We start from the raw sequence: 13,915 nt of genomic DNA on the forward strand, positions 1-13,915 counted from the left end.
ATGAGGATCCTCATTGTTGAATGTTCGATTTTGCCAACCACACATTGTCTAGTTAAATTCAATTCTCTCTTCGTATGCTCTTCTCCCCCAATTGACCAAGAATTTTTGGTGAAATCGTCACATATGAAATTTAGTGCAATTTTGCAAAGAAATAGTCCACTTATTTCTCTTAAGATACAGGGAAATATGCTCAATATTAATTGATTGAATAGTTAATCCTGTTCCTTCTTGGTTGAAGAAATCATCCATTTCATTTTTTTTTCACGAAAAGCAAATATGAAATAATAAATCCAGTCTTTAATTGAAATTCCAAATAACCATCGCGAATTCGACTTAATTATGTTTCGCCTCTTATTCGGAGAAAGACAAACGATAAAAAAATAATTATGGAATCATCCATTTAATGTACAAAAAAGAAACTTCAGATACTTGATTTTTTTCTCTTTATACAGTTCTGATTTACAGAGATGGTATCATTAGATATCTTACTAGAATTCCTCTTCCTTAGGCCGCGGCCCTTAATTTCTTCTGATCTTGTTGCTAAGGACTTATGGTGTTTTTTTTGTTTCCTTCTATGTTCTCTAATCTATGAGATGTGACATCGATCTTCGTAACTTTTCATTGGATTCCACTAACGCTTTCAGGATGTCATTTGCAATCTACTGTAGTTAGAAAAGGAACTTTACGCAAGCGAACTCTAAAGAAGGGTCTTTTTCTTTCGCTTTTATTAGCCCCGCCGGTTACATAGACGAGAGATTTGATCAAGTCGCAAAACTTTGTGACGCGAATAATCCTGGGTTCTCTTCCTCAGTCACTCAATCACATTTTCCTCTTCTAAATCCACAATGGCCAGCCCAAGAGCTCTTCTCTCTGCACTTTTGGGCGTGATCTGTTCAGCCTTGGTTGTACGGCCCCCGTGCGAGGCGCAGCAGCTCAGGAGCTGCGAATTCGACGCGATCTATCAACTCGGGGACTCGACATCGGACACGGGCAATTTGATTCACGAGGGCCCGATCGGAGCGGCCTCGCCTTGCGGTCATCCTCCCTATGGCCAGGACTTCCCGGGGAGACAAGCCACCGGGAGGTGCTCCAATGGCTTGCTCATGATTGATTACCTCTGTGAGTAACGCCCAGCGTCGAAATAGTTCATGTCTGTCTTGCTCTAACTGCTTCAATCCACACAGAAAATTATGTGAGGATGGCAACGTGCTAGTAACATGATACTGTAATGCTTGGACGATACACTTAGAGAGTACCATATGTTACTTGCTTTCCATATCTTAGCTGTTTTGATGATTCATAATGTTTCGAACTCAACAGCCGATCTTTAAGGTCAGTTTGGCTGAAAAGCTAATCTTGTTCAGTTGGCAAACCTAATGCTGCTGGTTGAAGCCCGAGCTTATCGTTGCCGGGATAAGTTGGCTACAGACATAAATTGAGTATAACACTATATATAGGTTCCTAATTTCAAGGCCGCAAGCATGTGACGCCCATGAGCGGCACGCTCCGGAGATCTTATCGCCATGCATGTCGACTCGTATCGTCATCTTTCTCACAAAATTGAACCTCGATGCCAACCTATTTTACGGACTCTATGGTTGACGTGAAAATCTGTGAATACGAGTCCTCACCTCAAACTACGCCAGGGTCGAAATGTACGCGTATAAATTGTTGCAAACTTGCAGCTATGAATGAGTTTCAGGTTCAGGTTCAGGTTCAGGTTCAACCGGAGCTTTCCAACACAGCTAGCCCAGAACATGAGCTGCTCTAATCGCAGACCTTACCTTCTTCTTACACTGTGGCGAATGATTGGTCTTCTTTCACTTTTCTTACAAAATCTTTAACTTTTGCACGTGGTAGGGATGATGGGTTCCACGGTTTGTTGCTTCGGATGCTTTTTGATGGTTCTTTTTGGAACGGTGACGATCCTGAGGACAAGCACTATCAAAGCTTTGAAAAAATCTCAATGTCACTGTCGAAATAGTGGACTGAGCTTTTATCTTTCCCTTTCCGCTTTTAATGTTTATGAGGCAGGATACAGAAAAATTATTGGTGATGACATAGTGATTATGCTTGTTTTGAAAACATTGGTTAATCCATTTTTGGCGGTAACGAGAAGCCGCTAGGATTTGAGTTTGTTTTTCCGGGTTTTGCAGCTCTGGCTGCCGGGGTTCCGTCCCCGGATTACTACCTGAATCGGAGCGCGGCGTTCACCCGTGGCCACGGCGTGAATTTCGCCTTTGCCGGAGCCACCGCGCTAGCCCCGCACGTCCTCGCGCAGATGAACATCTCCAGCCCCGCCACCAACTCGTCCCTCGGCACTCAACTCGACTGGATGTTCTCTTATTTCAACAGCATCTGCTTCGACAGAGCTGGTAATGTTAATCGTCCTAATCGCTCGAGCATGCGATTCGGCTTCTATTGTTCGGTGAAAAAGCCCGTGAACCAGTGCGTGTTCTAACTACAAAGGCGTGATTCATGTGCTGGTCCGTAGATTGTGTGAGGAAGCTCGAACATGCCTTGTTCATGGTCGGGGAGATTGGAGGCAGTGACTACTACTATGCATTGTTTCAAGGCAAGAGCATTGAGGAGGTGAAGAATCTTGTGCCTCAAGTTGTCATGGCCATCAAAGATGCAGTTCAAGTAAGTGATTTAAGAATTTCACAACTTGTAATTTCATCTGTAACGTTGATGTGGTTTTTACTGCAATGCAGAGGGTCATCGGGTATGGTGCTTCTCGAGTGGTCGTGCCCGGCAACTTCCCGATCGGCTGCTTCCCGATCTACCTCGCTCGCTTCGAAACCAACCATCCATCCGCTTACGACAGATCTCACTGTCTCAAGGACTTGAACGACCTCGTGGAATATCACAACGGCCTCCTCCGGGTGGTCATCGGAGAGCTCGGGAGAGAGAACCAGGACGTCGTCATCCTCTACGGCGACTACTACAACGCGTTCGCATCCATGTACCACAGCGGTCCATACTTTGGTCAGTCCGAATCGAACCATCCCTCCTAGTCAGGACACCCATCGTGTTGTTCATGGCGGGTTTACATAATGACATAGCTAGCTATCTTTCTTTTTCTTTTTCTTCCTCTCCTCGAGTAGGTTTCGACATGTGGCGGGCACAAAAAGCATGCTGCGGGAGCGGGGGCGACTACAACTTCAACCCAAACTGGCGGTGCGGAACTCCCGGTGTGGTGGTTTGCCCCGACACCGGGAAGGCCGTGAGCTGGGATGGGATCCATATGACCCAGAGAGCAAACTTTGTCATGACGAATTGGCTTGTCCATGACCTATGGCCCAAGCTTAAATGCAATGCTTCCCTAATTGGCAACTGAGCATGTGACATTGGCTTAACTAGTATATCGGTGCAATCTCAATCGCAAATATTTTGAATGGCAACAAATATATAACTGATCTTATGTTTATAGCATTCCACCATTGCCATGCTAGAGGGATTCATTATGAATCTATTAATAGTAGGGATAATGACACAAATGGTCATTTAACTTTGGTCCAATGTGCAATGTATTCCGTGAATTTTAAATTTGTTCAATACGGTCTTGAACTTTAAGTCGACGTGCAATGTCGTTCTTGAACTTTTGATTTGTTCAATGTGGTGTCTGGACTTTTGTTTCATGTTCGGTTTAGTCCCCGAACTCTATGAAAATGTTCGATGTCACCCCCGAACTTAAATTAATAGAACATTTTCACACATTTTATGGACTAAATTGAACATGTACATAAAGTTTCAATGACCATATTGAACAAATCAAAAATTTAGGGAATACATTTCACATTAAGCTAAAATTCAATGACCATATTGAGCAAATTTAAAGTTTAGGGACCATATTGTACGGGCCAAAATTCATGAATTATTTGTGTCATTTACCCTTTATAGTAGTAGAACCAGGGCAAACATTTACTGCCATATAGTTGTAATTTCACTTTTTCCTGTGCGTATTTTTGTACTTCGTTTATATTATTTGATGGTGTACTACTTGATAAGTGAAGTAAATTTCTTGCCCCAAAAGCAGAACATATAGGAGAGGCGGGAGGAGTGGTACGCCTTGTCGTTTTTGACGTGGGCTGGCTGAGTCTGACTGGCCCTGTGGTTGGTGGCGCAATAATTTGCCCAACGGCAGGCCCACAACGACCCTGATGGGTCCACGTCATCATAATTGGGAAAACAAAAAAATATTATGTCGGGATATTCTCCCCAATCTTGGATAATCAGAAATAATTTTTGCTTGTCCTCGTCCTTTTACACACGGATCGAGCATCATAAATTTTGTTATCAAGAAACGCACGCAAATCGACAGCGTAGACAGGGTCGAACACGAAAGTTCAGCTTATCCCAACAGATCTAGGAATCGTAACAATAGTACTAAAAGGTAAGTCTGAGAGGATCGGTCGCGTGGTTCAAACACTGATCGCAATCGCAAATAAGAAATTCGATATGTTCAGATCACGGGACTCCACCCTAGGATTACTGTCACCTCTGTATGGATCGACCTAGGTTAGATCCGGGTGAGCTTGCCTGAGGCCGTCTCATCGACCCTAGCCTAATCGGCAATCAGTTAGAAGAAGAAGAAGAAAGGAAAATAAAAGGAAAGAGAAAGAAAAAATAATAATAAATAATTTTAAAATATTAACACCGGCCGGCTAAAATTAGTCGGATAGACTACGTTGATATAAATACAAAAAAGTTAAGATTTAATTAATAAAATTAAAATATTTATTATCGAATTAATATAAATATAATAAATTTATAACTTTTTTGATAATTTTTTCAAATAATATGTCCATCTTGGATCTTGATCTCCTTAGCCCCCCACCCACGGAGCCAATTGCTTTCAATTTAAGGTTTTTTTGCTCAAGGCAACAGGAATTCAGAGAACAGAGAGAAATAAATTAGGGTCGGGATGCATACGGGGCCAGGTTGCAGAACTTCGATTTCCGAAACCAAACATGTCTTGTCAGTTGCTGCGCCGGGGGAGGGGATTTTTTGCAGGCAGAGAGAGTCCCCCACCTTCTTCGGCAATCGCCGCAGATGATCAAAGAAACTGCGATCCCTGCACAAAACTGCAAGTCGTACGGCCACTGAATCTCTTCTTTTGCCTCCCTACACACTCACCCTCCCTTCCCAGTCCTGACCTACCCCCCCTCCCTCCCTCCCAGCCAGTTCTCGCCTTTTCCCTTATCCCCTGTTTTCTTCTCTTTCCATCCTTCTTCGACGATGACGATGACGACGACAAGAACTGGCATTAGGGACGTGTAACGCTTAAGAATCCTGGGTCATCGCGCGTCGGATGGTTAAAGTGGTAAAATTTACTTTGCTTGGTTCCTCTCGACCCCCGTCTGATGTTCCGAATCCACGTCTGAAGGACGAGAAATAATTGTCCACCAAGTGTCTGACGAAGTGTCTATCTACTGCGCTAGGATGTCATTATGCGAAAAAAGGATGGGCGTTTCTCTGGTTTCGTCTCCTGCGACGGCAAAGAGTACAGATTCAAGCCGCATGCCCATTTATGTCGTGAATGAAACGGTCGCAAAACCCATTCATTATTGACTTATTATGAGCTCGTTTCTCTTTCAGTTCAGCTCGTCTAACCATGACCCACAAGTCCATTTGAAAGAACTGGGTTAATGAGCTCAAGTAAATACATGATTTTCGAATTAGAACAGAGTTCTCTGCATACATATCGACATAGAAAATGTCCCGCATCCGCCCTGAGCATAAAAATACAATCTTTTCGCTTCAGAAACTTCGGCTTTGGCCCGAAAAAGCTCGATGCTTTGTTGCTTTAGTCGCTTCACAGCTCAGTTTGGAAGATGGTCCATTGCCGTGCATCGATCGACAACCGCTCTCCATCAAAACCAAAAGCTCTCCTGTCCCTGCAACCGCCGCAACCTTAAAAAGTATTTTTGCCTCGGGGTGGCGGTTTGTGTGGATGTAAACACGAGATCATTGCTCCTAGATGAATGATAAAGTTGTTTTGTCAGACCATACCGATGATGGAGGGGAAATGCGTGATAAAAGGACACGAGATTGCTCCTAGATGCATGATAAAGGACACGAGATATAGATGAAGTAGTGAACCAGAGTGGAAGATGCGACTGCAAGTAGGGCAAAAAAAGAAAACCGAGTTGAAAAGAGAAGGTAACATGTAAGGACCGAAACCGGACTGCACACCAAAAGCAGAAGATGGGGGAGCGAGGGAGCACATGTTGGAGAAGGGGAGCACGTGCAGAGACCCAGGACTCGAAGCACAAGAGGAGGCTTTTGCACGTGCCCTGCTTCTCCAGCAGGAGCTCCTCCACTGGCTCGAAACGTCGTCCGGTCTCGAGCTCCTGTTCGTGGAGCATATGAGCAGGAGAGTGAAGAAGAGAGTGAAGGACCTGCTCATGCATTTATAGACACAGTCCCACTCACGAAAGAGAGAGAGAGAGAGAGAGGTTGAGTCTAGAAATGGGCATTCTTTAAAGCTTCCTTTAACCCCTCCCTCTCGGGATAATGACTGCAAAAGACAGAGCATGGTTAATTTGAGGAACACAAGTTGCATGTCTTTTCATGGTAACGTTCTCGTTTGCAGCATTTTCTACATGGACAACAAATGAAATTCGTGTTGCGGTGTACAGGCAACTTTGGAAAAATTTCGAATAAGAATTCAAAATTTACTCATTTTTTCAAATAAAATATTAAAATAAACCTCACTTCAAATAAATATCCGAAGTGGTCATGTCAATCTCAAAAAAGGGTCCGATCTTTTGGCCGATCAAAGGCATTTTCGTCCTTTATTATTTTGAATTTATTTTGTTTTCCTTTTTCTATTTTTCTTTCATTTTTTTCGATGATCGGTCTCGGGTGATGGTCAACCATTGGGCACACTCAGAGAGGGCTAGGCGAGGGCCGAGTTCGCCAAATTCGAGCTTGTGTTAAATTCGATGCCATTCAACCTCAATGGAGGTATAGCCAGCCTGGCGAGCTCAATTTGTTCGTGTTCCTTTGAAGAAGACTAAGTTAATGAGCCAACAGTCGAGTCGAGGAAAAAGACCAAGTTGTTGTCAGTCACGGTCTAGTTGAGGGTGATCGAGGTGAGGGTGCTCGTGTCAAATTCAATGCCATTGAGGTTGGATTCAAGCTTGGGGTGAGATTCAATGCCGCTGAGCTTGGATCTAACCTCGGCGGCTTCAGGCAACCCCATATCTAGGGTCGCTACTTGTGTCCACGGAGGTCATTCACCTTGCGAAACCCCAAATCTGTGGTTGTGTGAGGCCAACCACCTCTACAATCGTGGTGATTGGGCTTGGCTAGGTTCAATTCGCTCAATTTTTTGGAGCGACGAAGAGATCCACGACCATGGAGGTTGTAACCTCTGTCAATTTGCTCCAACTGAGTCCGACAACCTTCATGGATTCGGTGGAGGGGGTCCGGCTACATCTCAATGACGATAGTCCGTTGTTGGTCACCACCTCACAAGCATGTTCGACTTCAGTTTTTTTTTTTAATTTGTCATAAATTTTTCAGTTTGTTTAAATTTTTGCAGATTATAGTAAAAAAAAAAAGTCCATGAACAGATGAAAAAAAATCAAAATATTAAAAAATTATATTTGAACGAAATATCCTCGATCGACTTGAATATCTAACCAACCAGAGAGATCGGGCTCTTATTTGAGACTAACATAGTCACTTCAAGCCATTGTGCGAAATAACGTCCACTTTAAACCTTTATTTGAGAAAATGAGGACATTTTAATATCTTATTTGAAATTTTCCATGTAGCCTATGCTGAATTGCACACAAAGTTTTTAATGCCACGCATCTTTAGAGATAGGTCCACTTATGTGATTCATGGAGATAATTATCAAACAATCATATTGTATGAATGTCAATTAATTCGTATACTTTTTAATTTGGCCAATTTAATTACAAACCTTTTGACGATTTGCTTGAAAAATTACAGAAAAAGTACTAAACATATTGTATTGTGTCAATCCATTACCGGACCTTCTAATTTGGCCAATTGACACTCTTAAACATTTTGACAATTTGCCAATATAGTTCATCTGGTTAATTTAGCCGAAAAAATCATGGACGTGAACGTCGGTCTTTTTATGTTGCGTTGCTGGCGCTAACATGGACTAAAATTTTTAAATATTTTTCTTTTTTCTCTATTTTTTCGTTTATTGGTGCCAACGAAGGCCCGACGACCCTCGTCTAACCATTGCATGAGACCGGTCATCGACGAAAAGGAAAGGAAAAAATAGAAAAAGGAAAAAAAAATCATAAGCTTTTAAAAAGTTGTCCACGCTAGTTTTTCCGACAAAATTAGTCACATGACTGTAACGCTAGTACAATAGATCAATGCATTTTTCAGTATTTTTTTTCGGTTCCTTCGATTAATTTTGATTGAAAATTGCAAATATGGTTACCGGTTCAATGGACAATTTTTGTAATTTTTTTTTTCAAAAAAACTCAAACAAGTTCTTTTTCTTTGCCGGACTGTCCAACAGAACACACACGCACGCACGTATCGTTTATCTTGAATACCCGACGAACATTGGATTTACCCAAAAAGAAGAACTCGTGAGTCGTGAGATTGGGATTTTGAGATGATGTCGCACCACTTAGGAGGCAGGTATGACCTGGACCGTCAGGCTTTTTTCTTTTTTTGACGTGGACCGGTGAAATCTTACATGCATTTTACCGGATATTAACGATGTTATTACGTGTGCATCCCTCAGTCAAATGTCGGATTCTCTCTGCCGCCGAAACAGGGGGAGCGCCTAACCCAACGCAAGTTAAACCTATTTTTCATCGAGTGAAAAAGTCTCTTTTTTTTTTTGTTGCTAAATCAAGTAAAAAAAAAATCAAAGTTTTTCCTTGAATACAACCAATTTAAAAGGGAGAAAAGCCACAAAAAGAAATGACTATGTCCAAAATAACAAATTCATCCTAAAATTTTTCGAGTGATATCAAAAATCATAGATTCGTACCTATGTGACATATGTACCCTATTTGGTCAAGTTTTGGCCAATTAGTACCGTTAAAAATCTATAAATAAACGTTGGAAGGCAAACGATGTTGTCGTGGTCCCTATATGGCTTGAGTGAAATAAAAACGAATTATATTTTGGCTGAAAAATTATCTGATGGAATATTGACGAAAGTAAATGGGTCGTGTAAGTACAAGTTTAGCATTTTTTTTTTATCATAAGAAAAATTTTAGAGGGACCTCCGATATCCATTAAGTCAAACAACTTAATTTGCGAAACATAACTTATGGCCATTAATGTCTTTTGCGATTGTTTTACAAGGACACCACTTGACTGCTTACATACATACACATCTAGGAGATAGGTAGCTAAAAATGACAAAAAAAAGAAAAAGAGAATCCCTTCAACTTCAGATGAGTCTCGTGTTGATCCAAAAAAGTCTTTTACTTCTTGTGAGCCACATATTTAAGGGAATACTCACATTTCAAGTCACCCAAGTGAAAACCTTTTTCACCACCCCCGACGCACACACCGTGGCTCGCAGAAGTTGTCAAAAGATCAGAGAGGATGAGGTTTGCCCCAAAAGAGGGGGGGCTGATGGCGACGGTAGGAAGGGGAAGTGATAGTGAATGATGGTGGTCACCGGTCAGCCGAAACGTATCCAGTTTGGCCTCCTCAGTCACCCCCCACCCACCCACAGAGACGGAGAGAGAATAAAGTTAGCGTGAAAGTAGGGCGAAAATTTAACGCACAGATCGTGCTCAGTCATCAGAGGACGAGGGGAGAGAGAGAGAGAGAGAGACAGTGTGAAGAGACAGCATCATATCATCAGAAGGAGAAGGAGCGAAGGCAAGTAAAAATTGGTGGGGAAGAGAGAGAGAGAGAGAGATAGAGAGAGAGAAGGGGGGGTTGCGTGTGGTGGGAAGCAAGCAAAAACTGAGATGGGGGGTTTCAAATTGGAAGCAAAAGGAGTTTTTGTGTTGGTTCTGCGGCGAGCACTGTGAGTCCCAATGTTGATTTGATTCCCCACTCCCCCTTTCCCCTCCCCAAACATTACTCATCCCCAAAAGTTTATCCAATTAAAAATACAACATATATATAAATATACACACACACATTCTTTTTCTACTTCTTTTTTCCACACATTATTTTATAGGTAGAAATTTCCAGTTAAAGATTTGAAACGAATCTTGTTTTAATTAAGGATCTGAAATACGGGTATTATTTCAAATAAGAGCCTAACTAATGTTATTTTCGTTATTTATAATTTCAAAAAAAATTCCTTTTTATTATTGTTTTTTTCCTTCCTTCTTGCGATGGCCGACTCATTGCCAAAGCCGACCAACGCCCAGCCCTTGCCGGTGGTTAGCTATCAGCGAAAAGGAAAGGAGAAAAAATGAAAAAAAGGAAAAAAAAGAAAGAGAAGAAAATATAACTAACAAAAACACCCGAATTAGCCCACCTTTATTTGGAACAAGGCTCATTTTGGGCACTTATTTGAAAAAATGATGACACTTTCTGTCCTTATTTGAAATTTACCACCCTTCATTTTTATCCATCCTTTGCGTCTCTACATCTACTCCCAAGGTGGATTCTGCTCTCTAGAAACGGTACAAATGAAATGTTCTCCAAAGATTAAGATTCAAGAATTCTTTTTAAATAATACACAAAAACTATGGCTGCATTCGGTCGTCTGCATTTCTAAGCGGGAAAGGTCCGGATATGAGAGGATAATAAATCCTTGAATTTTATCATATGATATCATATCTACTATTTTGCGAACTGTGGATTTAAAGTCGGATATTTTCATATTATGTTATATCCATTGTTTAGTGAAAGTTGAATATAGTATAAATGATGTATATGCTCCCTTATGATCGCATGGCCGATGATATCCAATATATCGCAATTTGCAGTCCTAAAGTAAATCCTCTAATAATCCAAAGAGTCGAAACTTCATAGCCATGGCTCAAAATCAGGCCAAGAATCCAAGGTTGGAAGCCCAATAACTGAACGAATTGTTTTGAGTCACTATTCCGGTAGCTCAAATGTCCTCATGGATTATCAAAATCGACTTTCTTGCGATTTCGAAACAATCCAAAAATAACTTTGAGGGTAGCTTTGAAAAAATTTCCCCCTTGGTAAAACAATACTAACGTAGTTTAAAAGCAGACATAGACCCAGAAATCCAAAATTAGCTCCTGATGATGATTAGACGAATATCCAACAATCTAAATTAATGGAAGAAAAAATAAATAGGTGTAATTGACCAAATTATTTCATGTTAGGTCTAGAAATTACTTTTTCAATGGGTGATTGTCAATGAGGTAAAGGGATACGCCTGATGAGGATAAAGCGTTTGACAATGATCAGAAAGCCAAGAATGTCAAGAACCAATATCTGACAAAACCAAAAAAGAGAAGGAAAAAAATTTCACATGCAACTTTTTTCCCAGCCCGGGATTTTTCCAGAGCAGATTTTGAGCAACGCCAAGTGAAAAAGCATACTGGAAAGAGGGGATCCACGAGAGAGATGATTGGAGATTTTTCACTCTATCTATTCTTGTTCAATCCAACCCTAGAAAGAAAAATCAAAATAACAAGTGATGGAACCACAAATATATCGTGGATTGAAGCATGAACTCACCCGAGATAGAGCTTGAATTCATCAGATTAGATATACGGAGAAGAAGATGAGCCAACTATGGCTGCTTTCACGAACAATTTTCGTGAAACTTCGATGTGAGAGTTTAGAGTTTTATGAAAAAATAGCTAGATAAGAAAAATCGTATTCGGGTCTATCCCATCTCCTCCCTAGAAATTTTTTATCCGAGCTATATTCCATCTATATTCGACTTTATCCTATCGTGAATTGTTACCAAACACAAACATAGGATATGATTATAAATCATATTATGTCCCGATTTTTATCCGAATGACCAAACGCAATCTAAGAGCAAAAGCTCTGATAGGTGCAGAACACAATTCGCGGTAGCGTGGCGGGATCGTGTTCGTAATTCTCCTATTCGTTCGTGTCCATATCGAAACGTCACGACTTTTATGCAATGGGGGCAATCGACAAGTTCTATGCGGCTATCGAGAACAAGTAATTGATCGATCAGTTTTTTTTTTTAATAGTAAGGGTGTGGCATCAAAAATACTTTGCAAATCAATGAACGTATCGGAGGACTCTGAAAAAAAATCGATGAATGTATCGGAGGACTATGAAGTTCTTCTATTGATATGATTTGTGTGGGCCTCCGTTGATTTTGCAAAGTTGAGGCCCTTCGACCTCGATCCACGAATACAAAGCCCAAACATAAACAGGCTTCGTTGTTTCAATTGGGCCCCAACACTTCCCATAAAGCTCGGGGCTTTCCTCCCGGCCGCCGCTAGACCCGACCCATGGACGGATAACGTGCCCCAAACTCTAAGCCAGATCCCGTTTTGCTATGGCCAATATCTTAAAAGTTCCGTTTGTCCCGTGAAAAATGAATGAATTGAAAAGAAAATCCAAAAATTGATCACTCATATCATTGAAAAATGAATGAACGAAGAACTTTTTTTTATCATTCATCAAAATATTTAGACATGAATTATTGTTGACAATGAAATTCGTTTTCACTAGCTAATTATTTCAATTATTTAGAAAAATATTTTTCAAATCTTTTATTTTTACGAAACAAATGAAATCTTAGTATATTTTTTATTTATTTATTTATGGATCTTCTTTAAAATAAGAAAAATGGCACAAATGGTCCATTTTTTTTCATTTACGCATCTTCATTAAAATAGGAAAAACAACACAAATGGTCCATCAACTTTGGGTCAATGTGCAATGTCATACTTGAACTTTTAATTTATTCAATGTAGTCCCTAAATTTTAGCCTAATGTACAATTTCATTCCTGAATTATATATAAAAAAAATTCTATGTTGTCTTTGCAATCATTAAAGTTTAGGAACAATATTGAACATTTTTATACAACTCAAGGACTAGGTTGAATATGCAACAAAAGTTCAAGGGTCACATTGAACACATCAAAGTTTCGGGACGAAATTGCTCAGTAGGATAAAGTTCGGGGACCATATTGAATAATTTAAAGCCTTGTGGACAATATTACACATTTGGCCAAAATTCGGGGATTATTTGTGTAATTATCCCTTAAAAATTTTTCGGGGAGAATCCATTTTAAGCAACCAAATAAGGGAGTACCGCAATTTGGCAAGTAGATAGGCCTAGCAACGACCGTTTAACGAACTCTCCAGGAGCACTTGTTAATAAGACTGGAATCTTAATTTTGTGAAAGATCAAGCCAAGTAGACAGGCCTAGATAAGCATGGCTGGAATCTTCAAGATGAAGGGTGTGCTTAGTTCAGCATTTTGAAAGCCCTTTGGAATCCCAAAAGCTTTTAGGTAAAATTTGGGGTATTTGGTGGTCATTTTCAAGGAGTTTTAGACTGAAAGTTAGCATTGAGAAGGCTGAAAGTCAAAGACCTTCCTTAGGCTTTCATCACTTGTGGAATGATGAAATTAGGTTTTAATCATTTTTTCCTTCCAAAACTACCCTCACCAATTTTTTAGTTTTTTGCTTTTGTCCCTCATTGTTACTCTTCATTTTCTTTGCGCGAGGGCAGCGAGGTCATGCCATCCCAAGTGGCCCTTGTTGGGTCATGCGACCCTCATCGGGGGTCGGCTGAGATTGTACGATCTCGATCAATGGTCCCTCGTTGTTGCTTTTCATTTTCTTTGCACGAGGGTGGCGAGGTTGCACCATCCCAAGCAGCCCTCGTTAGGTCATGCGACCCTCGTCGGGGGTTGCCCAAGATCGTACGGTCTCGGTCAACGGTTGCAGACACTAGATCCGGCTCGCAGACGACGCCCGAGTCTTTTTGTTACGGATTTGATTTTTTTTA

At 40.8% G+C, this 13,915-nt stretch overlaps 1 protein-coding gene across 1 annotated transcript; it reads left to right on the forward strand.

The window, feature by feature from the left end:
- The first annotated feature begins 845 nt into the window (after positions 1–845).
- On the forward strand, positions 846–3,360 carry LOC115752828 (acetylajmalan esterase-like). The gene is made up of 5 exons (XM_030691215.1): positions 846–1,119; positions 2,157–2,375; positions 2,495–2,643; positions 2,715–2,988; positions 3,108–3,360. Exons 1-5 carry the CDS (start codon positions 846–848, stop codon positions 3,338–3,340), a joined length of 1,149 nt encoding a protein of 382 aa, XP_030547075.1. The 3' UTR covers positions 3,341–3,360.
- Positions 3,361–13,915: the final 10,555 nt, after the last annotated feature.

Source organism: Rhodamnia argentea, chromosome 1 (genome assembly GCF_020921035.1).
Source record: "Rhodamnia argentea isolate NSW1041297 chromosome 1, ASM2092103v1, whole genome shotgun sequence".
Taxonomy (NCBI): domain Eukaryota; kingdom Viridiplantae; phylum Streptophyta; class Magnoliopsida; order Myrtales; family Myrtaceae; genus Rhodamnia; species Rhodamnia argentea.